The 27,780-nt window shown below is 51.3% G+C and overlaps 1 protein-coding gene across 2 annotated transcripts in view; it reads right to left on the bottom strand.

Moving 5' to 3' along the window:
• Positions 1–27,780, bottom strand: part of POU2F3 (POU class 2 homeobox 3) — a 76,921-nt gene that overhangs the window by 41,718 nt on the left and 7,423 nt on the right. For both annotated transcript variants that reach the window (XR_001359595.1, XM_014528960.1), the window contains exon 2: positions 7,042–7,076. Coding sequence is in view for 1 of the 2 variants with exons in the window: in XM_014528960.1 (XP_014384446.1) it covers positions 7,042–7,076 (35 nt within the window). In the remaining variant the exon portion in view is untranslated. The remainder of the gene's footprint in view (positions 1–7,041; positions 7,077–27,780) is intronic.

Consider the following 27,780-nt stretch of genomic DNA (forward strand, 5'->3'; position numbering starts at 1 on the left):
GGTGAGGGGCCCTGGAAGTGTGGAAAAGTACGGGGTTGTCGGGAGGAGCCAGCCCTCCAGGCCGCGCCTCGGGCGCCCTCTCCCAGGGCAGCGGGGCCAGGGCAGGCAGGCAGGCCGCCCTGCGCCTGGGCTCCGCCTGGGTCACCCCCGAACCTCCCTGAGCGGCCGTTCCCGGCTCAGGAGCGGGAGTGAGGATGCTGGCCTCGCCGGCTGGCCTAGGGTGAAGTAACATCACAAAAGACACAACTTTATGTAAAGTGTCTGGCGCGTCCCATCACCCTTGGCTTGCATCCTGGCTTTAAGCAAGTCCCTTGACCTTTCCCAGCTCAGTGTTCTCTTCCGTGAAATGGGGATTGTAAAAACTCCTGCGGGATGTCCCCTTGTCCCTCGGACCTGGGACGACGTTCCCTCAGCTGGCAAAGGGCCTTTGCAGCTCTGACGAAGGTGAGAGTGTGGAGATGGGAGCCTGTCCCGCATTCCCCGGGCGGCCCAGGCTAGTCGCCCGCGTCCTTAAAAGCCGAGCCTCTCCTGCCTGGCTCTAGTGGGACAGAGGGGACCCAGGAGGGTCACCGAGGCCAGCGCGGGAGGGGCCCCTCCACACAGCCCCCAGGAGGGAGGCAGTCCTGCTGACACCGACTTCACCCCAGAGAGCCACAGTTTATATTATAAATTTAAATTTACAAATATAAATAAAAAAGCAAAACAAACAAACTGCTGCTCAGCGTCAAGCTGAGGGCGTAACTCTCCTGGGATTGTCCCGAGCAGTGAGGTTCCCTTGGGAGCGCCTGAGGGAGGGGGCAGAGCCTCACCGGAGTCTGCATCCACCACAGCCAGTTCTGAAACCTCCCAAGCCCACCCTGGGTTTCTGCAGAACCAGGAGAGCGTGCAGACACGCTCCTCTCCCACCTGCGGCCTCTCTGCTCGTCCCCACACACCCGGCGGCTCCTGCAGATGCTGGGCCTGGAGGAACCAACCCTCGGACCAGAGGGCTTGGTGGTGCTGCTTGGGGGCGCGGGAGGGGCCCCTCCACACAGCCCCCAGGAGGGAGGCAGTCCTGCTGACACCGACTTCACCCCAGAGAGCCACAGTTTATATTATAAATTTAAATTTACAAATATAAATAAAAAAGCAAAACAAACAAACTGCTGCTCAGCGTCAAGCTGAGGGCGTAACTCTCCTGGGATTGTCCCGAGCAGTGAGGTTCCCTTGGGAGCGCCTGAGGGAGGGGGCAGAGCCTCACCGGAGTCTGCATCCACCACAGCCAGTTCTGAAACCTCCCAAGCCCACCCTGGGTTTCTGCAGAACCAGGAGAGCGTGCAGACACGCTCCTCTCCCACCTGCGGCCTCTCTGCTCGTCCCCACACACCCGGCGGCTCCTGCAGATGCTGGGCCTGGAGGAACCAACCCTCGGACCAGAGGGCTTGGTGGTGCTGCTTGGGGGCCGTCTGCTCCCAGGGCTCACGAAGACAGGCCCTGGAGGGCCCCCAGGGCCCTGCTCCCGTCTCCTCTCCCGTCTTCTCAACAGGCTGGGCCACCCAGCACGGGGACGGTAGCCCCACCACAACCATCTGGGCCTCGCCAAAGAGCCAAGGATGGCTGGCAAAGAGGGACAAACTCCCTCCTCTCCAAGAGCAAAGACACTCCTCAACCTACTCATCAACTACTTCCCACCAGGCTGTGGGGTGGAGGGGGCCTTAGATGGACAGATCATGGATCTCAGAAAACACTCCTTTCTAGTAGCATCTGCCGCCCATCCAAAGGGGTACAAGCCCAGCTCGGCAGCTGCACAGGGAGAGAGAGGAAGAAAAATGATGGGTTCTCATTCATCAGAAAACACCAGGAGCTAATGGTTATTGGTTGATCACTGTATATCAGAGACTATTCTAAATTATAGATTTTCATTCTCATTCAGCCTTACACCATGCCTGGGAAGCAGACACAGGCATAATCCCATAAATACAATTGTTGGTATATCATCTAACCATGGGGGAACCAGCTGTGAGAAGGGGCGTGTTATCACACCAGTGACCGGCCTAGCGCCATGTGTCTGCCTCTCCCCCAGCAAGCCTGCTCCCTGAGGCAGGAGGCAGCCCGGCTCCACCTGCACTGACACGTTCCGGAGCGGTGCCCCTGATAGCAAGGACGTGTTCCGAGGGCAGAGGCGTGTTTCCGAGGGCCGGGCCACCTCCCTCTCCACTGCCTGGCATTTCTAGGTCCCTGCCTCCTGGCAGAAGTGACCTACCTCCCTGGGGTCTGGGGTGACAGCAAGCGGGCATGGCTTCTGAGTCTGGGGGTGGGTTTCTAGCTCTCAGTACTTTGCACTCGCTGGGCCGAGGTCAGGCCCCTGCGATGCAGCATCCTCACCCTTAGGCCTCGCACAGGGGCGGCGCCGAGCCTCCTGGCTTCAAACCCACCGCCTGCCGGGCTTCCCTCGCCACACTGAGCGAGCGGTGGCCATCATCAGGGTGCAGGGCCCTTTCTGTCCTGCGGGGCCTTTGCCGGGTGCTCTCCCCTGTCTGGGTGCTCTCCCCTGTCCGGGTGCTCTCCCCTGTCTGGGTGCTCTGTGGCCAGGGAACATGCGTGAGTCCCCTCTGACTCCTCACTAACTGGCTCACAGCAGATCCATGAACTACAGGCAAATGCCATTGGTTAATTCTTCCCCTGCCCTCTCCCACTCAGCTGCTCAGGTAGCTCTGAGGCTGCTCGCGCGGGTTGGGGGTGGGGTGAGGTGTGTGGGGGGTGGAGAGTGGGGGCCTGAGGGCGGAGGGAGCTAACCCTGCCAACACTCAGACCCTCCCCTGCAGCCTGAGGGTCAGGCCGGCCACCCACTCCTGACTCCCAGGAGCAGCCTCTTCATCACTTTGAAATCTCAGAGCCCTTCTCTTAGGCTGAATTCTGTTGATGTTTAGAGAGATCCTGTTGAGCCAACTAAACGCTGTGTCAACACATACCAGGGGCAGCCAGAGAGCCACAGTAGTTCCCATTTAAAAAAATGAAGGAAAATCCCATCTTATTTATAGCTCAATGCTCTCTGGGGGCACATGAGGGCAACTGTAAGCCTACTTTTGCCCCACCCTGTACCTGTTCTAGGTCATTGTCTAAGAGGTCTCACACTCAGGCTCACTCACTCATTTGACCCTCACAGCAATCCTGTGGGATAAGAGTCATTATTCTCCCCACTTTACAGATGAGGAGAATAAGGGACAAGAAGCTCAAGTACTTGGCCAAGGTCACCCAGCAGGTGGTGCTAAGCCCAGGCCCACACGCAGGCAGTCTAGCTGCAGGCCTGCGCACTTGACCTCGCTGCTAGGATCTCTCTCCTTGGCATGGCCTGCTGCTTCCTACAGCAGCACTGCACAGGCCTCTCTTGCATCAGAGTGAAAGCCTTCAGGGCTGCTGTCTATCCAGCAGCTGGTGGAACTCCCAGTCCCACCGGCTCCTAGTCACACCAACTCTCAGTCACACTAACTCCCAGTCACACCAGCTCCCAGTCACACCAACTCCCAGTCCCACCAGCTCCCAGTCCTACCAACTCCCAGTTCCACCAGTCCCACCAGCTCCTAGTCACACCAGCTCTCAGTCACACCACCTCCCAGTCCCAAACTCCCAGTCCCACCAGCTACCGGCCCCATCAACTCCCAGTCACACTGGCTCCCAGTCACACCAGCTCGCTGGGGCCTCAGCCAGGCTTCACCCAGGGCAGCGGCTCATCGTTTGCTCTCCTGTGTCTGCTAACACTCAGGCTGTTCCTACACAACCTCTTTTCCTTCTCCCCACTCCCTCCTCCTCCCATTGCCTCCCAGGCAGTCACTGTGAGGTCACGCTCAGCCTCTCCCTAAAGCTGGTGTAGGGACAGGGACAGGGAGAGGAAGACCCAGCCAGGCTTTGTGGGAAAAGTGGGGAAAATGAGATGAGGGTTCTGGTCCTGACTGCCAGCTGGCCAATTGTGTGCCCTTCAGCCAATTGCTTAACCTTCAATCTTTCACCAGAAAAGGCGGCTGCCTGGGGCAGTGTCCTCACCTGGGTAAGGGGTGAGGGCAGTGAGGCAAAGCCCGAAAGCAGCCTGCCCGAGCCTGTGCTCAGCAAAGCGTTGGTTTTGTCAAAGCCGTGGCCTGAGAATCCCCAGGCGCCGACCTGCGGGCCCGCAACTGATCTGGCATGTGTGTTGGCGGGGGTGTCAGCATCTGGGGGCACCTGAGGGATGAGGGAGAGGGAGCGCAGAGGAGCCTGCCCAGGGCGGGACGTATGTGGTGACCAACAGGGAAGAGCTCTGTTCTGTGTGCAAGTCAGCACGGCTGAGCCTCTGCCCCTCCCAAATCCCCTCTTTACAGAAACCAGTCATGTCTGTTCTTGTCAGTGACAGGAGTCCAAAGCCCTTGGGGTGGGGTGAGGGGGGCAAGTTCTCTCTAGGAAAGCCCCATCCTGGCAGCAGCCAGGAAACTTTCTCCCAATTGGGGGAGAGACCACACCCCAAAAGATGTCCAAAGGCCAGGGACCTCTCTGTGGCTATCCCAGGCCAGAGGGGCTGCCCCAGCCATGTCCAGAGCGTGAGGGTTTCTCAAGAAAGATTGCACTTGCAGCCAAGCCCACGGGGCCTATGACGTGGGCCACCCCTGGGCTGGGTTGGGGGGGCCACATCTTGGTGTGGGTTGGGCTCCCCCCTGTGCATCTCACCCAAGGGCCGGGGGCTGGATCCTCAGTCGCAGGGCAGGAAGCTCGGGGCACAGGCCCCATCTCCTCTGCGTAGGACTCAGGCAGGATCACAGAACCCGGGGATGGAAGCAGACCTGGCCCAGCATCCCTTAGATAAGAATCTGTCTCCTATTTAAAGACGTGAGTGAGAAGCCCAGTGCTATCAGCCAGACCCGCAGGCAGTGTCCCAGCCTCCCTCCCTGGCAGCTGTTCCAATGTTTACTGAGCGGCCTGGCTGCGGGTGCTTCCTCATCGCCCGCCCAGAGGGCCCCAGTGAAGTCTCACTGTTTCAGGTCTCAAGTGAAGAGGGAGGGGCTGGCCTCCGCTCCTCAGCAAACGTCCCCAATGAAAGCAATTGCAGAAGTTGCCTCCAGGAGAGGTTCTGGCTCGGGACTCAGGCTCATTCCTCTCCGACTGTGAGGGACACACCCAGAGTGAAAAGTCTTTCAGGAAACGTTAGCAGTGACATCAAATCCCTCTACAGATGAAGGAGGAAAACAAGTCTGCATGTCATCCTCCCCCCCACCCCAGGCTTCCGTCTAAACCTGGACTCAGATGTTCAGCGAGGGAAGAGACCCAGTGGCCACCCAATGCATGACCGCCTGGGGGCCACCTTCCCTTCCCCACGGACACCCCCCTCCAGTCTACTATTTTCTGCCTAACAAATGCCTACTCACCCTTCAGAGCGTGACACAAACATTCCTTCTCCACGAAGCCTGCCCTGAGATTCCCATTTCTGTTTGACACCATGCTTTTTAAATGTGTGTGTGTGTGTGTGCGTGTGTGTGCGTGTTGATTTCAGAGAGGAAGGGAGAAGGAGAGATAGAAACATCAGTGATGAGAGAGAATCACTGATCGGTTGCCTCCTGCGTGCCCCACACTGGGGATCAAGCCTGCAACCCGGGCATGTGCCCTGACTGGGAATCAAACCTCCTGTTTTCATAGGTCGACACTCAACCACTGAGCCATACCAGCCAGATGACACCATGCTTTTTACATATCTGTAGTAAGCATGAGACTGTACTATAAGTATTCACTCAAGAGTCTCTATCTCACCCAGCTGGTGTGGTTCAGTGGTTGAGTGTCGGCCTGTGAACCAGAGGTCGCTGGTTTGATTCCCAGTCAGGGCACATGCCAGGGTTGTGGGCTTGATCCCCAGTGGGGGGCGTGCAGGAGGCAGCCGATGGATGATGTTTCCCTCTCATCAATGTTTCTATCTCTCTCTCCCTCTCCCTTCCTCTCTCTTTAAAAATCAATTTTAAAAAACCATACAATTGAAATACTTAAAAATGAAAAAGAGTCTCTAGTTCTCTGTTCCCTGCTCCCTCCCTCCTTCCCTTTCCCTCTCATTCTCCTTTTATCTCTACCCGCCACACTCCATGCTGGACTGTGGACTCCTCCAGGGCAGAAACCATATCTTAATTTTCTTTGTATTCCTACACCTGACATAGCACATCCCCCCAAGCCCCACCCCGAGTTTATGAAATAAATTTATTCTGCAGCTGAGAATTCAGATCAAAACTATGAAGAGACCTAACCCAGGTGATCTAGCTGGTTAGTGGCAGGAACAGGACCAAAGCCAGGCTTCTGATTTTGCACCCGAGCCTTGCCTCCTCTCTTGGACTCACTCCGGGACCCCCCAGCGCTGCTCCTGCTTGTCTCAGCTTAGACCTCCTCCCAACAAGCTCCTGCCACATCCCCGTCCCAGCCGCAGCCCGGCTTCCCACAGCCGCCAACCCCGCCTCCCTTCTCTTCACACATCCACATCCATCCACCCTGTGATCCATCCAGCGCTGCCTGACCCCACCCAAGTCCCTCCCTGACTAACTCCAACCCACCAACTCGATTTCCTGCAAAGGCACCAGGCCTGCGCCTACACTGCTCCACTGAGCGTGGCCACTCCCTCCCTCTGAGCTCTTTCTGTGCCGTTTCTCTTTTTTGTCCACTATCTACTTCCTGCAAATCAGGAATTCCACGAGGAATGCAGGCACTACACACTTGGACCTCCGTAAATTCCTCTACACACGGTCGGACGGCGTAAACCAATGGGGCCAGGAGGCGACGCGGGTGAGCGTTGACAGAAGAAGCTGCTGTCTAGATTCTGGACTACATCTGGCCGCAGTCCTTCTAAGAGGGGCTGCGCTGTAGTGCTCTTTTGAGGGGAGCGTGAAAGGAGACCCAGGTGTTGGATGGTGGGTTGGAGGCAGAAGCCCTTTAAATGCCCCTTCCAATCGGCAAATGTAGGGTCCTTGAATAAGCACTTAATCTTTTTGGTTTCTCCCACATCTGGCATAGTGCAAATGACCCCCCAAATTAATTGAATAAAGGTTTTGTTTTGAAAGTTCTTACCTGCCTGTTGAAATCTAGGCTGTTTCGATCATTTCCTGGAAGAGATAAAACAAATATTAGTTATCAGCAGGATTGGAAGAGGCTGAAGGATGTTGAGAGAAGCTTATCTTTATTTTTAGAAAGAACACCCACTTCCCCATGACGGGGATCTCCTGCTTATCCTGTTTCCTAGAAAGGTCGTCAGACATTTCCTCCAAAGGCTGATAACCAGGGCCCAGGAGGCTGCCTGGCCCAGGGTCACAAAGCGGCAGAGGATTAGAACTTGCCAGACCAGAATGGGGGTCTGTGGCGCTCCCTCAGACAGAAGCTATTATAGCGCTTTAGTGGGTGAGCAAAGATCGCCCAGCCTGGCACCTAAAGTCCCCCCACATGCTCGCCCCCAGGGTGACGCCATCTTAGTCATGCCAGGCAGACAGCGGGCAGTCCTGTTTCTCCCCACCCTCCACTTCCATCGCTTGTCTTGTTCATCTTTTTCCTTTTGTACTAAAAGTTAAGTATGTGCAAAATAAAGAAAACTTCTGGTACAGAAAAAAGCATACAGTAGCAGGAAAACCACTCTGCTGAGAAGCAACTGTAATTAATATTTTTTGTATCTATAATGGTTGTTTTTATGCTTCTTTTTCTCATTGATAAACACTAGTCTGTCTCTATTATTGCCATGAGTTCTCTAGTAAGCATCACACATATTTCTCCTAGACCATTAAGGAGCATTAAAAATATTTCCTTGTGGCCCGGCCACCGTGGCCCAGTGGTTGAACATCAACCTATGAAGCAGGAGGTCACGGTTTGATTCCTAGTCAGGGCACATGCCCAGGTAGTAGGCTTGATCCCCAGTGTGGGGCATGCAGGAGGCAGCTGATCCATGATTCTCTCTCATCATTGATGTTTCTATCTCTCTCTCACTTTCTCTCTGAAATCAATAAAAATATTTTTTAAAAAATATTTAGCTATGCTTGCACATATAATTTTTAATGGCTACCTAATATTCCATTCTATGGACATACCATAATTTGCTTAAACATATAGCTATTGTTTGGAAATCATTTCTATTCTTTGCTGTAATAAAGTTTTCCATGCACATAGCTTTCTAGTGCAGGAGCAGCCAAACAACCTCCCTTATAAACGCAAGGAAAATGACTATTTATTCTGGACAAGAAAAAGCTAAAGAACTTTACCATCACTAAGTCAGTGTTACAAAAAAAAGTTAAAAATGAATTTAAGAAGAAAAATTTTAAAAATGAATAATAAAGTGACAATAAGTAGATACCTGTCAATAATTACTTTAAATGTTGGTGAAATAAATGCTCCAATCAAAAGACATCATGGGGCTAACTAGATCAGAAAACAAACCTAATACATTTGTCACCTACAAGAGACCCACTTCAGATTAAAAGACACTCACAGACTGAAAGTAGAGGGATAAAAAATATTTTTTATGAAAATAGAAAAAAGGACGGGGTAGCAATATTTATATTAGACAAAATAGACTTTAAAACAAAGGCAATAACAAGAGAGGAAGACAGACATTTTATAATGATAATGGTATCAACCCAACAAGAAGATATAACCCTTGTAAATATTTAGGCACCCACCATAAGAACACCTAAATACATAAAACAAATGTTGGTGGACACAAAGAGTAAGACAGTAATGGCAGGGGACTTTAACACCCGTCGATGTCTATGGACAGAAAATTAAGAAGGAAAGAGTGGCCTTAAATAACACATTAGACCTGGTGGATTTAATTGATATTATTGGAACATTTCATGCCAAAGTAGTAGATTATAAATAAATTATTTTCAAGTGCAAACTTTTCCAGACTAGACACATGTTAGGTCACAAAATATGTCTCAACAAATTTGAGAAGATCAAAATCAGATTAAGTATCTTTTCCAATCACAATGATATGAAATGAGAAATCAATAACAAAACTGAAAAACACATTGAGGCCAAATAGCATGCTACTAAACAATAAATATGTAAACAACAAGATCAAGGAAAAAATCAAAAGATACCTTGAAACAAATGAAAATGAAAACAAAATAACTCAAAACTTATGGGACACAGCCAAAGCAGTTCTAAGAGGGAAAGTCATAGCAATACAGGCTTACCTTAAGAAATAAGAAACATCTCAAATAAACCATGTAACCTTCCACCTACAGGAACTAGAAAAATAATAACAAACAAAGCCAAAGTGAGTAGGAGAAAAGAGAGAATAAAGGTCAGAGTGGAAATAAAGAAAACAGATTCTAAAGAACAATACAAAAGATCAATGAGCCTGGCCAGTGTTGCCTAGTGGTTGGGCATCTACTTATGAACCAGGAGGTCATGGTGTGATTCCTGGTCAGGGCACATGCCCAGGTTGTGGGCTTGATCCCCATTTTTCAGGAGGCAGCTGAACAATGATTCTCTCTCATCATTGATGTTTCTATCTCTCTCTCCCTCCCCCTTCCTCTCTGAAATGGGTAAAAATATATATTTTTAAAAATTGTTAAAGAAAGATCAATGAAACCAAGAGCTAGTTCTTTTAAAAGATAAACAAGATTGATATTTATTGAACCAGACTCATCAAGAAAAAAAGAGAGAAACCAAATAAACAAAATCAGAAATGAAAGAGGAGTAGTAACAACACCACAGAAATACAAAAACCTATAGGAAAATTCTACAAACAATTAAATGCCGACAAACTAGACCAGCGGCTCTCAACCTGTGGGTTGCGACCCCTTTGGGGGTCAAACGACCCTTTCAATGGGGTCGCCTAAGACCATCGGAAAACACATATATAATAACATATTGTTTTTGTGATTAATCACTATGCTTTAATTATGTTCAATTTGTAACAATGAAATTGGGGGTCACCACAACATGAGGGTCGTGGCATTAGGAAGGTTGAGAACCACTGAACTAGACAATCAAGAAGAAATAGATCAAAAGGAGACATATGTAATACTCTTTGTAATACTTTAAGCAATAAAACAAAATTTTAAAAAATCAATTAAAAAAAGAAGAAGAAGAAATAGATCAATTCCTAGAAACACACAATCTGGCCCTAGCTGGTGGATAGAGTGTCGGCCTGTGGACCGAAGGTCCTGGGTTCAATTCCGGTCAATGGCACATACCTTGGTTGTAGATTTGATTCCCCGGCCCTGGCAGGGGCATATGTGGGAAACAACCAATCAATGTGTCTCTCTTTCACATTGATGTTTCTCTCTCTGTGTCTCTCCCAATCCCTTCCACCCTCTCTAAAAGTCAGTGGAAAAATATCCTCAGGTAAGGGGGAAGAAAGAAAGAAAGAAAGAAAGAAAGAAAGAAAGAAAGAAAGGGAGGAAGAAAGAATCTGCCAAGACTGAATAAAGAACTAACAGAAAATCTGAACAGAACAATAACTAGAATATAACTAGAACACTCAAGAACATATGAAATTGAATCAGTAATAATAATAATAATAATAATAATAATAAACTCCCAACAAATAAAAGTCCCGAACCAGATGACTTCACAGGGGAATTTTACCAAATAATTGCAAGAAGATTTAACACCTATTCTTCTCAAACTATTCCAAAAATTGAAGAGGGGGGAAGGCTCCCAAACTCATTTTATGAACCCAGCATTACCCTAATTTTAAAGCCAGACAAAGACATACCAAAAAAAAAAGTAGAGAAAAGTATACGCCAATATTCCTGATGAATAGAGATGCAAAAATCCTAAAAAACAAAAAAACAAAAAACCCACAACAAATTGAATTCAGAAATACATTAAAAAGATTATACACCATGATCAAGTAGGATTTATTCCTGGGATGCAAGGTTGGCTTAATATCCACAAGTCAATTAGCATAATACACCACATACATAAAACAAAGCATAATAACCATATGACCATAACAATAGTTGCAGAAATAGCATATGACAAAACCCATTCTTTTATGATAAAAACTCTTATCAAAGTAGGAAGAGAGAAAACATACCTCACCATAATAAAGGTCATAAGTGACAAACCCACAGCCAACATCCTGTGCAATGATGAAAAGCTAAAGACATTTTCCTTAAGATCAGGAAAAAGAATAAATTTCCCACTTTCAACACTTTTATTCAATATAATGGAGGATGTCCTAGACTTAGCAATCAGACAAGAAAAATAAAGAAAAGGCATTCAAATTAGAAAGGCAAAAGTAAAACGCATTATTTGCAGATGGCATGATATTATACATAGAGACCCCTAAAGATTCTGCCAAAAGACTACAAGAACTGATAAATGAATTCAGTAAAGTAGCAGGGTAAAAAATTAATATTTGGATATTGGTTGCATTTTAATCACCAATTATGAATTATCAGAAAGAGAAATTAAGAACATAATCTCCCTCTTTTTCTCCTTGGCTGCTTAAAGATTGGCCACTCTCATGAACAACATACCAACTATCCAGACCTGGAAGTTCATAACCAACAGGCTATTGAACAGAAACAAATGCTCACTGACATCCTTCAGCCGGGGCATGCAATAGCACCTAAGCGAGAAAGATGGGAAAACTAGCCAAAATGCACAAGCCCACACCTGATGCCATCTTTGTATTTGGATTCAGAAACCACTTTGGTGTTGGCAAGACAACTGGCTTTGCCATGATTTATGATTCCTTCAGTTATGCAAAGAGAAATGAACCCAACCATAGATATGTAGTCATGGCCTGTCTGAGAAGAAGCCCTCAAGAAAACAGCAAAAGGGATGCAAGGACAGAATGAGGAAGGCCAGGGGGACTGCAACGGCCAGTGTTGGTGCTGCAAACAGTGGGCTGGAGACTGGACAACACGAGTAAAGGTTCTCCAGCGACTTGATCTGTGGTGACTGCAGATTTCCCATGAGAGGTTTAATAAACTACAAAACCTTTAAGTAAAAAGAAAAAGAAAACAACCCCATTTAAGTACAATTGCATCAAAGGACCTGTACTCAGAAAACTATAAGACATTGAAGAAAGAAATTGAAGAAGATGCAAATAAATGGAAGCATACACAGTATCCATGGATAGGAAGACTTAATATTGATAAAATGTCTATACCACTCAAAGCAATCTAGAGAGACAATGCAATCCATATAAAGATACCAGTGGCATTTCTCACAGAACTGCAACCAACAATCCTACTATTTACATGGAACTAAAAGAGACCCCCGAGAGCCAAAGGAATCCTGACGGGAAAGAACACCACCTGACATCAAACCATACCACAGGCCACAGTGCTCACAGCAGCATGGGACTGGCATAGGAACAGACACACAGATCAATGCAATGGACACTGAGGCCAGGCATAAACCAACAGCAATAAAGTCAATTAGTCTAGGACCGTGGTTGGCAAACTGCGGCTCGCGAGCCACATGTGGCTCTTTGGCCCCTTGAGTGTGGCTCTTCCTAAGCCTTAGGAGTACCCTAATTAAGTTAATAACAATGTACCTACCTATATAGTTTAAGTTTAAAAAATTTGGCTCTCAAAAGAAACTTCAATCGTTGTACTGTTGATATTTGGCTCTGTTGACTAATGAGTTTGCTGACCACTGGTCTAGGACAACAGAGGCAAGACTATGCAATGGGGTAAAGGCAGTCTATTCAATAAATGGTGCTTGGAAAACTGGACAACACATGCAAAAGAATAAAACTGAGTCATTTCCTCATACCATACATAAGAATAAACTCAAAATGGATTTCAGACTTAAACGTAAGACTACAAACCATATCACTCCTAGAAAAAAGCACAGCAGTAAACTCTCCAACGTTGCTCTTAGCAATGTTTTTTTGGTAAGTATCCTCGGTTAAGGGAAATAAAAGTAAAACTGAACAAATGAGACTCCACGGAACTAAACAGATTATACACAGCAAAGGAAACCATCAGCAAAACAAAAAGACAACCTACTGAATACGAGAAGATATTTGCCAATGACACAGGAGTTAATATCCAACATACATAAGAAACTCAGACAACTTAACACCAGAAAGACAAATAATCCAGTTAAAAATGGGCAGAGGACCTGAATAGACGCTTTTCCAAAGAGGACATGCAAATGGCCAATAGACATATGAAAAGATGATCAACATCACTAATCTCCAGGGAAACGCAAGTTAAAACTACCATGAGGTATCACCTCACACCTGTCAAATGGCTACCATCTACAAACAGCAGACAGGTGTTGGTGAGGATGTGGGGAAAGGGAACCCCTGGGTACTGTTGGTCAATTAGTGCAGCCACTGTTAAAAAACCGTTATGGAGTTTCCTCAAAAAATTAAAAATAGAGCCATTGTATGGCCCACGAATTCCACTTCTGGGTATTTATCTGAAGAAATCCAAAGCACTAATTCGAAAAGACACGTGCACCCTGTGCTCACTGCAGCGTTAGGCACAACAGCCGAGGTGTGGAAGCGGCCTAAGCGCCCAGTGACAGATGTGGGGATAAAGAAGACGTGGTGCAGATGTGCAGCGTCATATCACTCAGCCATAACAAAGGGTGAAATCTTCCATTTGTGTCAACACGAATTACATAGAGGGTATCATGCTAAGTGATAAAAGTCACACAAAGAAAGACAAATACCATAGGATTTCACTTTTATGTAGAATCTAAAAAACAAAATAGAAACAAGTATAGACACAGAGAACAAAGTGACCGCTGCCAGAGGGAAGGGGCTTGGAGGGTGGGTGAAAAGGGTGAAGGGCTGAAGCAGCACAAACGGGCACAGGAGCATAGTCAACAACACTGTGATGGCCTGGTACAGGGTCGGGGGGGCTAGACTTAGTGAGGTGATCATTTCATAAGTTATATGTACGTGTACACTAGACATAATCTAATATTGTGTGTCAACTCTATTTGAAATTTTAAAAAAAGATGACTATTACATACCATACACCCAGAGCCTAGCACTCTGCTTAACAGAGAGCTCAAAATATATTGATTTAATCTATGACAAAGGAGGCAAGAATACGCAATGGGGTAAAGACAGGAGCTCAAAATATCTTGATTTAATGAATGAATTAATGAACAAGTGAATTCATTCAGAACTTGCAATCAGAAAATTCTTCTGCTTTTCATTGGACCTTCAATAGCATTGGAATAAAGTCCACATTTCTTAGAATAGGATGGAATTAGTGCCCTGGGCGACCTGGTTCCTGCTTACCACCTCTGCTTTGTCTTCTGCCACTCACTGTCCTGCTGCCTTCCTCTCAGGCACCCTGCACGGCAGCCCATTGAATGCTCACACATGTCCAACCGCACACGCTCATGGGCCCATGCCCTCCTGCACGGTCCCCGTTCACATAGCCCCTCCCCTCTGGAGCCAAGCAGCCTCTCCACCAGCCACGGGGTGCGCATCCTGTGCTCCCTTATTGGTCTGTGTGCTCTTTCTCCCCCTAAGCCAGGGGCTTCTTGAGAACTGGGACGATGACACTCATTCTTATGCCCTCAATGGCCACCTCAGGTCCTAACACAGGTCAGAGGCTTGAGATATGCCTGTAGATGAGCAATCCCACCTCTAGGGCTCCCTGCCTTCTCTGACATCAAATCACGTTTCCTCCTACTCTAGGTCCAAAGGTCGTTACTCAATTAAAGATTGTCTTGTGTTGCACACACAATGCCTGTAGATGAATGGATTTCTCTAAGACTGCAGTCGCCAACCTTTCGGGCCTCACGGACCACCAGTGGTCCGCAGACCATCGGTTGGCGACTGGTGCTCTAAGAGAATCATCTGGAGTTTTTTTGTTGTTGATGTTAATCCTCACCCGAGGACATTTTTCCATTGATTTTTAGGGAGAGTGGAAGAGAGAGAGAAAGACAGAGAAACACATCGATTGGTTGCCTCCTGCACACACCCTGACTGGGTCCAGGCGGGGAGCAGCCTGCTACCAAGGTACCTGACCTTGACTGGAATCGAACCTGGGACCCTTTGGTCTGCAGGCCAACACTCTATCCACTGAGCCACACTGGCTAGGGCTCCTCTGGAGTGTTCACTGAAGCCCTTTTCTCTCTGCTCTGTTCTAAACAACGGCCAAGTGCGGCCTTTCCTGTGAGGTTGTGAGGCGTCTCCAAGAGCGACGGGGCCAGCAAGGTGAGAGCAGAGGACGAGGGGCTACGGGAGCCCAAGAAGGAGGACTGCGGCAAGGCATCAAGTGAGCTCTGGATAGCAGCCCGATTTTGAGATCAACTAAGGCGACATATAAAATCTGGGAGGGGAGGTACGTGTGGGAAGGGCCCACAGACTGAAATCAGCTGCCTTGAAAGGGTCGACTTAAAAGTAAAATTGCTTTTACCTTAAAAAAATCTTTTCACACCATTTTAAACGTGGACTGATAATGAGAAATTTTAAAATTTGACAAAAGATCAAATTCATTCATTCTACAAGTATACATTAAGCATACTCCATATGCCAGGCACTGTTCTAGTCACTGGGAATATAATATTGAACAACATAGCCCGGCCGGTGTGGCTCAGGGGTTGAGTGTTGACCTATGAACCTGGCGGTCACAGATAGATTCCGGGTCAGGGCACATGCCTGGGTTGTGAGCTCGATCCTCAGCATGGGGCATGCAGGAGGCAGCCGATCCATGATTCTCTCATCATTGATGTTTCTATCTCTCTCCCTCTCCCTTCCTCTCTGGAATCAATAAAAACATATTAAAGAAAAATAAAACACAATGAATTCTTATCTGCACTGGTGTCTCTGCCTGATTGTCCTTGAACCCTGGGCTAACTACATGGTGGGACCTCCGGGAGACTGAGCCCATGGCCGTCCAGGAAGGTGGGGAGGGGCCCGCAGCTCAGCAGGGCACTTGTGGGGGCTGCGTTCCACACAGCGGTTCCCTTGCTGACCTGATCCCACTGCTCAGGGGGTAGGAGTTTTCTCAGGAAACATGGCTTTTCTCCTGGTCCACAGCCCGTGAGAAGGATCTCGGAGCACGTGGGGGTCCCAGTGGAGACTCGGGGACGCAGGCGAACAGCGGCATTAGCTAACACTCGATGCTGACACTGTTGATTCTTCCTCCAGGTCTGCTGAAAGGGAACCACCTCGCCCACTTACTGCCCAGTGGCTCTGGCTTTTCTCCCAGGGCCCACTGTCTTGCTCCACCTGCGCCTGCGCCTCTCCACCGTCTACAGGAAAGGCCGGAGGTGCTGCCCGGAGCTCCAGCTCGCCGGGTTCTGCTGCTGCCCTCGTGCTTCCCATCGAGAAGAGGCGGCCAGTGTTCCCAGGCTCTGAAACAGTGAGGGAGGTGCCTCCTTTCCCAGAGGAAGGAAGAGATGCAGTTGCCACACTGTGTGAGACACTGGTCTACGGGGACTTCTTCTGCCCCTGGGAGACGCTCGCTGCCTGCAGGAGCAGTGAGATGGGCCAGGAAAGAATCCTGCACTTGAAGTCCAAGGACGGGAGTGCCAGCCTTGCCCCCCACCCCCGCCCCAAGGGCAAGGCAAGTCATTCTGGAGCCTCAGGTTTTCTCAATGTCAAAATAAGGTCACAATTCCCAATCAGGCCACTTCCCAGGAATCTGGTAAAACTCTGGGGAGATGGAGCTGGTGACCAAGCTTTGGAAGCTGGGAAGCACTGTCGTGGGTTCTGGGCTGTTTCTCTAGGCCGAGCCTAGTCCTAGGCCAGGTGCTTGGCGTGTTCTGTCCCCTCTGACTGTACTGCCCTTCTCTCCCTAGAAAACACACAACCACCCTCCAAACCCACTCGAATGCCACGTCCCCCTTGAAGCTTCTCCAAGCACAACAGGGATTTCCTTCTCTGTTTCCACGTCTCTCGTTTCCGTCTCTTAGAGCCCATGCCACACTGTGTAGAGTCTGTCTGTTTCCCTCAGGAAAGGGTGAGCCCATGGGCCTCTTTGCATCTCCTTGTATGTGGGTTATTAGATCTTATTCCTCTTTGCACCTTGAGGGCCTGAACCTGTCCAACACAGCATAGGTGCTGGATGACTGTGTTTGATCCAAATGGCGGAGCGACGGCTACGGAAGCACCGCCTGAGCGCTGAGAGACGCAGGCCCTCTCGGTGCCACTGCAGACGCTTGAACACATTCCATCTCCAAGCTCTCGCTCCTCTTTGGAAGGCAGTGACCACTTGCAGAAAAACAAGGCAGGACACACCCATGGAGACGCAGGGACATTATTTTAGAGTCGAAGAGCACTGAGGTCCCGCCCCAGAGGGGCCGCGCCTGGCCCAGGCCACACAGCTCAGAGACCTGTGTCAGCATCAGAACCTGGATTTCTCCAGTCCTTTACTCACACAACTTTCCCAGTAATTGCACTGCACTCGCTGTCCAACACAGAGAAAACCGGGGTTAAATTTAATGGACAGCTTAGAGGGTGAACAGGACAGAGGGTGGTTGAATTGGGAGCGATTCAAAGCACAGAGTAAGATTCATACCGAAAACTGGATAATGGAGTCAGGATTAGAAAATATTTTGGTAGATTCTAATCAGAGGCCAAAACCAACTAGATAAAATGTAACAGGAATTAGTGCATTCAGGTTTAAAAGTCTCCTCTATAAAGAAAAGATAGGGAGGGTGAACTGCATACTTAGAAATGGTGAAGATGGCAAAACTTATGTTTAAATTTTATGTTTTGTTTAAATTTTATGTTATGTGTTGTTTTGCCCCCAGTAAAAATTAGAAAGGAAAAAAAGGAATCTGAAGGTTTTTCTTTTAATTGGGAATTCTGCTTTGACAAGTACTCTAACCCAGAAATCTACTTTTCTAACTTATATTGGGTAGTAAAATGCAATAGTCAAATTACAGTCTGCTCAATAGGACCCAGCCATCCCACGTCTCGGCATATAGCCAAAGAAGATGCGAACAGGCTATTGAAGAGTTACCTACACTTCCATGTTCATTGTAGCGTTACTCACAACAGCCAAAATACGGACACACCATGTGTCCCTCCTCAGATGAACAGACGAAGAAGGTGTGGTACAGCATACATACAATAAAATATTCTTCCACCGTGAAAAGTAAGGAAACCCTTCCATGTGCAACAATATGAATGTACCTTGAGGATATTATGTTATACCAGAGGCCCGATGCATGAAATTCGTGCAAGAGTAGGCCTTCCTTCATCCGGCTGCCAGCACCGGCTTCCCTCTGGCACCCAGGACCCGGCTTCCCTCGCAGAGGGAGGCCCCACCCACCTGCTGCAGCCCGCGGGTCGGTGGCCTGGGCCTCCCTCTGTGGGGCGATCATGGGGTGATGGCCAAGCCCCTGACCCATCGCATCACACCTGCCTGGGCTGGCCTGGCGCCGGTGGGGTCACAGGGAGTCCCGCTGGTCGGCTGTTCGGTTGATTTGCATATTACGCTTTTGTTATTAGGATGAAATAAGCCACACAGAAAAAGACAACACTGCCGGCCATGCATGCATACTGTCACTATGTGTGGAATCTAAAAGAAAAAAGTCAGCCTCATAGAGCAGTGGTAGCCAGGGAGCGATGGAGAAGCTGGCGAGAAGGTGCTGACTTTCAGTAGAAGATGACTAAGTTCTGAGGACGCATGGAGACACAGTGACTAGAGTGGCCAACACTGTGTTGTATCATTGAAACTTGCTAAGAGAGTAGAGCTTAAATGTCCTCACACACAGAGAAAGATAACGAGTGAGGTGACGCAGGAAATAATAGCTGGACCGGAGGACCCTTTCACCAGGTGCACAGCTTCTCTCACCTGTCAGGTGCTCTATGACGCTGGGAAGAGACTGTCTGCTACAACCTGAGTTTCTTCACCAATAACCCACCTCACAGCGGAACTACCAATAGAAATAAGCATCGCTGACACACAAGGTGATTAAAAGGTCAAGTATGCATAGTTTAAGAGACTTGACCATTGAGATATCTATATGCCGCCCTGGCCGGTGTGGCTCAGTGGACAGAGCGTTGGCCTGTGGACTGAAGGGTCCCGGGTTCGATTCCGGTCAAGGGCATGTACCTCGGTTGCAGGCTCCTCCCTGACCTGGGCTCTGGTCAGGGCTCCTGTGGAGGCAACCAATCAATGTGTTTCTCTCACATCGATGTTTCTCTGTCTTTCCCTCTCTCTTCCACTCTCCCTAAAAAAAAAATTCAATGGCAAAATATCCTCCGGTGAGGATTAACAAAAAAACAAAACTAAAAAAAAAAAGCTGCCTGCTTGTTGTATTTCACATTTTTAAAGAGGCCAGCTCTCCAAGAGAATCTAACGCACTCCCCACCTAAAAGACACAGGGCAGCCTCGCTGCTGCTTAGGGCGGGCGTCGTGGAAACACACACGCTGCACCCCCTTGAGGGGAGGGAGGGGGAGCTGGGGCCGGAAAAACATGTACAAAAAGAGCTCCTGCTGACCACGCTCGGTGCCGGCCTGGCACGTGTGGCAGGCGTGTGCGCAGGGCCGCGCATCCGAGCATCAGCGGGCGTGCGGGTCAGTGCAGGTTCCGCCGACAGCATCAGGCCAGGCTCCAGTGTTTAAAAGGCCCCAAGGAACTGGGCAAAGAGCATGAAGACCAAGATGGTAGAGAACCCAGATACCACCCACCAGGCAGAGAGGATGCGCAGCTCAGAGAACAAGCGCCTGCAGACCAAACCCTCTGCCGGGAGTGCTGTGAGCAGGAAAGGAGGCACTTTTTTTTTTTTTTAAATGTGATCATGGTATTGTTAAAGAATGAAATGTCTTAGAGATGCATGCTGCCATACTTAGGATTGATGTGCAATAATGTCCATAATGTATAAGAAAATGTTCCAGCAACAAGACTGGCAGAAACCTGATGGTTGTTATGAGTAGGCAATGAGTATATGGGGGTCAGTGTATTTGTCTCTACTTTTGCATGTATTTGAAAATGTCTACAATAAAAAGTTAAAAATAAAGTATTTTGCTCTAACTGGTTTGGCTCAGTGGATAGAGTGTCGGCCTGCAGACTGAAGGGTCCCAGGTTCGATTCCGGTCAAGGGGCATGTATCTTGGTTGCGGGCACATCCCCAGTAGGAGGTGTGCAGGAGGCAGCTGATTGATGTTTCTCTCTCATCGATGTTTCTAACTCTCTATCCCCTCTCCCTTCCTCTCTGTAAAAAATCAATAAAATATATTTTTTAAATAAATAAAAATAAAGTATTTTGCAAAAATGGATGGAGCAAATAAATGTGCCAAATAATAATTATTAGATTATTAATTATATTTGTGAAACTGTGTCCTCTCTTTCTGTATGTCTGAATTTTTACTTTTCTGTATTTTTATTTTTCAAAATAAAGGTTTTAAAAAACAACTCAATGAGGAAACACTTGCGATCACGTGGCATGGGGCCTAGAACATAGCACGCGCGTAAAGAAACGCCAGTGGGCCTCTCCTTCCTCCCCACACACTGGCCTGGGAGCCACACGGCCACGCCTGCAGCGCAGAGAGCAGAGCAGCAGCCCACGGGAGACACCTGAGAAGCAGGCTTCACCTCGTCATGCGGAAAACGTGTTCGCACGGAGTGTTCCCATCCACGGAGCTTCCGTTGCGAGGAATAGTGAGCAAAGGCTGCTTAGTTCAGGGGTGTCACTCAAGTGCTTGTTTAATTAAGGGGCAAGTTAGCATCAAGAGGGGGTCTCAGGTGACTTCTGAAACTTAATAACTTTTTTTATTATTGATTTCAGAGAGGAAGGAGAGAGAGAGAGAGAGACATCAATGATGAGAGAGAATCCTTGATCGGCTGCCTCCTGCACGCCCCCTACTGGGGATCGAGCCAACAACATGGGCATGTGCCCTTAGACCGGAATCGAACCCGGGCCCGTCAGTCCACAGGCCGACGCTCTATCCACTGAGCAACACCAGCCAGAGCGATGAGGCGTTCCTATTCACTCCGTTTATAGGTGAAGAAACTGCGCCTCAGCAAGGGTAGCGATAGGTACAAAGTGGCAGAGCCTTTAACGTCTGGGCGGTTTGGGGAACGATCATCCAGGGGAGACAAAACCCACACCTCCAACGCGGTGTGAGGTCTTCCTCCCACCCGAGCACGGATCCACTGCTAGCGTCTGAGGACTTGCCAAAGCCCCCACTTAGCATCCCAACCCCAGTGCCTCCCTGTCCCGCACGGTTCCCGTCCATCTGTACTGAAGAGCCTCCCTCAGAGTGAGAGGCAAGGCGGCAGGGAGAGGGAGTCCATCCTTAGAAAATGACAGTGATCAAAAGAGAGGAAAGGCCCCTGAAATTAGTGGGGAGCCCAGGGTCCTAGATGAGCCTCCTGAGGCCAGGATGGACCTAATGCCCAGCAGAGTCCTGATGACAGAGGCCAAGGATGGCTCTGCAGGAGGTGCCTGGGGGTCAAGAGCAATGTCCACTCTGCTCTCCTCTCTACATTGGCAGACAGGCTGGGGCTAGAGGGACCCCTGTCCCTGGGGAGACAGGCTGGGGCTAGAGGAACCCCTGTCCCTGGGGAGACAGGCTGGGGCTAGAGGGACCCCTGTCCCTGGGGAGACAGGCTGGGGCTAGAGGGACCCCTGTCCCTGGGGAGACAGGCTGGGGCTAGAGGGACCCCTGTCCCTGGGGAGACAGGCTGGGGCTAGAGGGACCCCTGTCCCTGGGGAGACAGGCTGGGGCTAGAGGGACCCCTGTCCCTGGGGAGACAGGCTGGGGCTAGAGGGACCCCTGTCCCTGGGGAGACAGGCTGGGGCTAGAGGGACCCCTGTCCCTGGGGAGACAGGCTGGGGCTAGAGGGACCCCTGTCCCTGGGGAGACAGGCTGGGGCTAGAGGGACCCCTGTCCCTGGGGAGACAGGCTGGGGCTAGAGGGACCCCTGTCCCTGGGGAGACAGGCTGGGGCTAGAGGGACCCCTGTCCCTGGGGAGACAGGCTGGGGCTAGAGGGACCCCTGTCCCTGGGGAGACAGGCTGGGGCTAGAGGGACCCCTGTCCCTGGGGAGACAGGCTGGGGCTAGAGGGACCCCTGTCCCTGGGGAGACAGGCTGGGGCTAGAGGGACCCCTGTCCCTGGGGAGACAGGCTGGGGCTAGAGGGACCCCTGTCCCTGGGGAGACAGGCTGGGGCTAGAGGGACCCCTGTCCCTGGGGAGACAGGCTGGGGCTAGAGGGACCCCTGTCCCTGGGCAGACAGGCTGGGGCTGCGGACCCCTGTCCCTGGGCAGACAGGCTGGGGCTGGCGGGCCCTTGCTAAGCAGATGCAGGAGTCTCCCTGGCACCAGCCTGGCCCCTCGCCCACAGCTCGAAGGCCCCTGATTTGCATGGCTTTGGCAGCGGGGATGTGAGTTTGCCTGGGGAGTAACTTTCTGGGCAAGGGAGGTGGAAGCACAGGAATGAAGAGCTGTGCGAGCAGGATTGTCCGCTTCTGCCGTAAACGCTGCAGGGCGCTCGCTGGGCAAGGCCAGCCTCTCCGGGCTCTGACCGCCCCTCCTCACCAGCTCCCGCCCAGCAGAGCCCCGTGCCTGCCAGGGACATTCTGTGGCCACCTGGCAACTGCCTGGCGCTTGCTGGGACAGCAGTGACTGAAGTCACCAGATCCTTGGAGACACTGCTGGGCAGCCGGCCACACCCAAGGCTCCCAGTGCGGCCACTCACACCTGTGGACACAGCTGTCCAGGACCCCATGGACATACTTGCTTTCCTGTGACTTGAGATTCCAACTAGGAGCTGGGAAGTACTGCCCAGTGGTCAGAGCTCTGTAGGACAATACAGGAAAACTTGCTTTCCACACGACTCTGGGCCAGTGGCTTACTCTCGGTGGCCTTCAGTTTCCCTCGAGTATGAAAACAAAACAGGGTCTGCATTCCTGCCCCCGAGGGGTGAGGGGCCCAGGGAAGCCGAGGAGCAGGACCAGGAGACCCAGGGTGGGCGACTGCCCGAGGAGCCAGGGGCCTGGGCATCAGTCCCCACCAGCTGTGTCCTGGCCAGGTCACCTCACCTCTAGGCCGCAGGCAGCAAGGGCACCCAGCAGCCTCTTGCAGCCGGGCCTGGAGGACTCCGGGGACCCGCCCCCTTCCCTTTTCCTTTTCCTAAGCTCAGTGCTCAGTGCTCAGTACTCAGCGCTCAGTCCTTAGTGCTCAGCGCTCAGTCCTCAGTCCTCAGTGCTCAGTGCTCAGTGCTCAGCGCTCAGTCCTCAGTGCTCAGTGCTCAGTGCTCATGGCTCAGTCCTCGCTCTCCCTCCTGCCCAGGGCAGGAGGCCTCTCGGCTCCCTCTCCCGCGGGATGGCTGTGGGTTTGGGATGTTCGTGACGTGAAGCCGTGCAAACTGACCGACTCAGGCTCCCCGACACGTGGCTCTATGCACGTCCTGGTGACCTTCCCACATGTTTGGTCACAAGATGGACCTGAGGCCTTGCCTCTCCCACAGGATCGTGTGGCGCAGGCCGTGGCGGACAGGGCTCCCGCGCCCCTTTGCTCAGAGGAGCCCCGCCTCCCCCCAGCACCCCTTCGATACATGGAAGGTACCTCACCACCTCCTTCTAAGTTTTTAAGGAAATACGGTCCCTATTCCTCTCCGTCTGAGCTACAGAAGGGACCCTCGGGCTCCCCGCACGGCCCCCTTCTCTCCGGGGGACACACACTGGCACGCAGTCAGCACAACTGCCCAGGCGCCTCACGGTCAGGGGCGAAGTGAGGAGCATCCTGGGGAGCCGTGCAGGTTCCAGAAAGCAAGGCCCAGGGCCAGGCCACACGCAGCGGATGCGGCAGGGGAGCCATTCCCCACCCCGGTCAGGACTCCTCGTACCCCAAACACCCACCTTCAGCCCGGCTGTGGCTCAGGGGTTGAGTGTCGGCCCAGGAACCAAGAGGTCGCTGGTTTGATTCCCAGTCAGGGCACACGCCTGGGTTGTGGGCTCGATCCCCAATAGGAGGCGTGCAGGAGGCAGCCGATTATGATTCTCTCTCATCAATGTTCCCATCTCTCTCTCTCCCTCTCTCTTCCTCTCTCTCTAAAATCAATAAAAACATTTAAAGAAAAAAAAGAAATCCACCTTCAAAGGAACCTGAGTGGGGGGGCTGCCCCAGCACCCACCCTCAGAGAAGCAGGAACCAATCCCTGAGCTCCACGTCAAGGCCCGCCTCCCTCCATAACAGCCCAAGGGCCCTTGGATGGGCAACTTCAGACCAGCACCCCTCCACCCCTTGCCCAGCCTTGAGAGAGAAGAGGTTCCAAGGGGTTCAAGGTCAGTAAGAGACCAACTGCCTGTATCCTCACCTCTTCCCAGGTGCAGTGGGGCAAGCGGAGGGGCGGGGGGAGGCGATGGGGGAGCTCTGGGGCAGGGCCTGCAGTCAGGCACCCAGATGCCGTGCGGCTCCGAGGGGCACGTGTGTAGAAGCTCAGGTGAGAGATGTTAGCTCCGTTTGCAGAGCAGCTCACACTTGCGCAAGCTGCGCGGATGCCGGATGCGGCCTCCTTTCATCCTTCCTCAGGCTCCCGGTCTGCCGCTGAGGAAGCTGAGGCTGCCCCGCACCAGGGCAGGCGGGAGGGAACCCGCCTGGCGCCCAGGACCCCGGCCGCCGACAGATGACAGATGCGCAGGCTGATTCCTCTGCTTTGCACTCTCAGGCCTCACCCCCCGGAGCTCTCGGCGGAGGGCCCTTCCCTCAGTGGAGTGACCACCGGGGTGCCGTCTCCCCGCTCTGGGCCCAGGTGCCTGGGCTGCAGGGGCCACTGCTGAGGGTGAGGGTGAGGAGGGGGAAGCTTTGTCCGAAAACAAAAAACAAAACAAAACAAAGGGTGGAGGACTCCCTGAGGTGGGGAAGGGCTCCTGGAGGAGCCTCAGCGCCAGCCTCGCCCGCGGTGGCCTTGGGAAAGTCATCCCCCTTTGCTGACCCCACGCTCCTGCCCGTAAACTAGGAGACCAGGCCCAGATCAGAGCATTTTAAAACATTTTGGCAGCAAAACACTGTTTTCAAATAATAAGAACTAATTACTAGCTGACGTGTATTAAGGATTTACTACGCACCACGCTCTGCAGTGAACATTTTACACATGACAGCATTTATCCTCCCACCCTATGAGTAGGTGCTCCATTAACCCCATGACACAGATGAGGAGGCCTGAGCCTCAAAGGGTTCATACCTGCCCAGGGCTACTGATTAGTAAGTCACTGAGTAGAGACTGAAACCCCCTTAATCTCCAAAATATATAGGGAACTCATGCACCTTAACAAAAGGAAGACAAACAATCCAATTAAAAAATGGGCAAAGGACCTAAATAGACACTACTCCAAAGAGAACGTACAGAAGGCCAAGAGACACATGAAAAAATACTCAAAGTCCCTGATCATCAGAGAGATGCAGATCAAAACAACAATGCGGTACCACCTCACACCTGTCAGAATGGCTGCCATCATCAACAAATCCACAAACGACAAGTGCTGGCGAGGATTCAGAGAAAAGGGAACCCTCGTGCACTGCTGGTGGGAATGCAGACTGGTGCAGCCACTGTGGAGAACAGTATAGAGTTTCCTCAAATATTAAATATGGAACTGCCGTTTGACCCAGTGATCCCACTTCTAGGAATATATCCCAAGAAAACAGAAACACCAATCAGAAAGGATATATACACCCCTATGTTCATAGCAGCACAATTCACCATAGCTAAGATCTGGAAACAGCCTAAGTGCCCATCAGCAGATGAGTGGATTAAAAAGCTGTGGTACATCTACACAATGGAATACTATGCAGCTGTAAAAAAGAAGGATCTACTACCATTTGCACCAGCATGGAGGGACCTGGAGAGCATGATGCTGAGGGAAATGAGCCAGTCAGAGAAAGGCAAGTATCCCATGATCTCACTCACATGTGGAATCTAATGAACCCAATAAACTGATGCCCAAGAATAGACCCAGAGCCATAGACGCATGAACAGACTGTTGAACCTCAGAGGGAAGGCAGGGGAGGGTGGGAAGAGATCAACCAATGAACCTGTGGACACAGACAATGGGCTGGGGAGGGTGGGGGGGTGCAGGGGTTGGGAGGGGCTGGAAGAGGCTAATGGGGGGAAAGGAGGACCTGTGTAATGCTTTCAACAGTAAAGATTTTTTTTATATAAAAGAAAGAAACTGAAACCCATGTCCACACTACCATGCTATCTCCAAATACCCCTCACCCGGAGTCGCTGCAGAAACTCTGGGGGAGGGGCCTTGGGCCCTCCCAGCACTTACACCCCTCTACCCCTCTACGCCCCCACCCCGGCTCCAGAGAGCCTGCCACTCTCAGCACTGGGTCCTGGAGGAGCCGGGGAACTGCTCTCTCCTCCTTCCTGAGAAGGGAAGGCAACTGGGCTCGGATGGGCCCCAGGAGCCCACACTGGCTGAGGGGAAAGACCCCTCCACTGGGGGGCTCCTGGTGGAGTGACCACTAGCTCTGGTAGCAGCTCCTGGAGCCCTTAGCTTCCTGCTCCCATACACAGTGCGTGTGAGTGTGGCCACGAGCCAAGGGGGCGGGCACTATGCTTCCCCACTCACAGCCAGGACGCTGAGCAGGGCTGGGCGTGAGCAGAGCGGCCGGGACCTGAAGGCAGGCTCCGGCCCCAAGGTCCAGGGGCTTAAGGACTGCACCTCGGTCAGCTGAAGTCAGGTGCCCTTCCCCACACGGTAGAGGAGCTGGAGGTGAAGCAGTGCACACCATCACAGTCTTACACATTCTGACGTGTGTGCCAGGAGCTGCGTGTGCTTGGCAATCGCACACCTGAGAGCTAAAAGGGCCTCAGACACCCTCACGCTCAGACCCACGTCCAGTGCCCACCCTCAGGCCCGAAGACGGGACGCTGACTTGTGCACGGGCACAGATTAGCAGGGGAGATGAACTCAGCATCACCGGTCCTCACACCTCCTCGGCCATTCGAGACTGTACTAATCCCACAGCCCCCGGGAGGTGGGCCTGAGCCCAGAACTAGAGCTCGCTCCCTCCGTGGTCCTCACGCCTGAGCATCCTCAGGTCACTGGGAGGTAAACTGAGTCCTGGGACCGGAAGGGATGGAGCCCAGCTGGTTGTTCCTAAGACGCAGCCTCGCCTGACCCCCAGCTGGTCTCCGGGGCCTCAGAGAGGGTGTGAGGGACCCGCCCAGGGCCGCTTCCCTTTAACAACCCAGCGGGACAGACGTTTGCCAGTGCTAACCCCTCAGTCCAGGCCGCCCTCCAAGAGAAAACCTTCATCAGGCTCATTTGAATTTCAAAAGACCTCTCCCTCTTCCCCTCTCTGCCCCACAGGCTCTGAGGCAGGAATATGGAAATTCTCCCTGAAGTATGGAAATCACCTCCCTATGCAAATCAGCCACCAGGCCCCTCTTGGGGCAGCCACTGAGCGCTTCTCTTTTCAGCAGCTCTTGGGGCTCCCTGGCTCCCGCCTGAGTGGGCACAGAAGGGGCTGGCGGGTGGGGAGAATGTCGGCAGAAGGCAAGCAAGTAGGGTGCCCCTAACCCAGGTGCCCAGCCAGGCCCGCATGGGCCAGGCCACCTGCCTGCACCTCTGACCAACCTAGACCAGGCCACTCAGGCTGGCCAAGGGCTGTCCCTCCCCCGCATGGCGAATCCCAGGCCCGGCTGGTGGGACAGCAGAGCTGGGGGACATGCCCTCCTCCTCGGGGGCAGGAGAGGGGAGGCCTGGGTCTTCCTGGTGCCAGGGCAGGAGGTGACCACACAGCTGAAACCTGTATGTAAAACGTCATGCAAATGAGCATCTATTATTCTCTGAGTCAATAGCACGGGGTTATTAGGAGAGGCCTGGGTACAAGGCCTGACCCCGCCCCCCAGTCTCTCAGGGCCCTGCTGCTACCCAAGGAGGCCCCTCCCCCAGCATTCGTCCTTGG

This window comes from Myotis brandtii, unplaced genomic scaffold, assembly GCF_000412655.1.
Source record: "Myotis brandtii unplaced genomic scaffold, ASM41265v1 scaffold666, whole genome shotgun sequence".
NCBI lineage: Eukaryota > Metazoa > Chordata > Mammalia > Chiroptera > Vespertilionidae > Myotis > Myotis brandtii.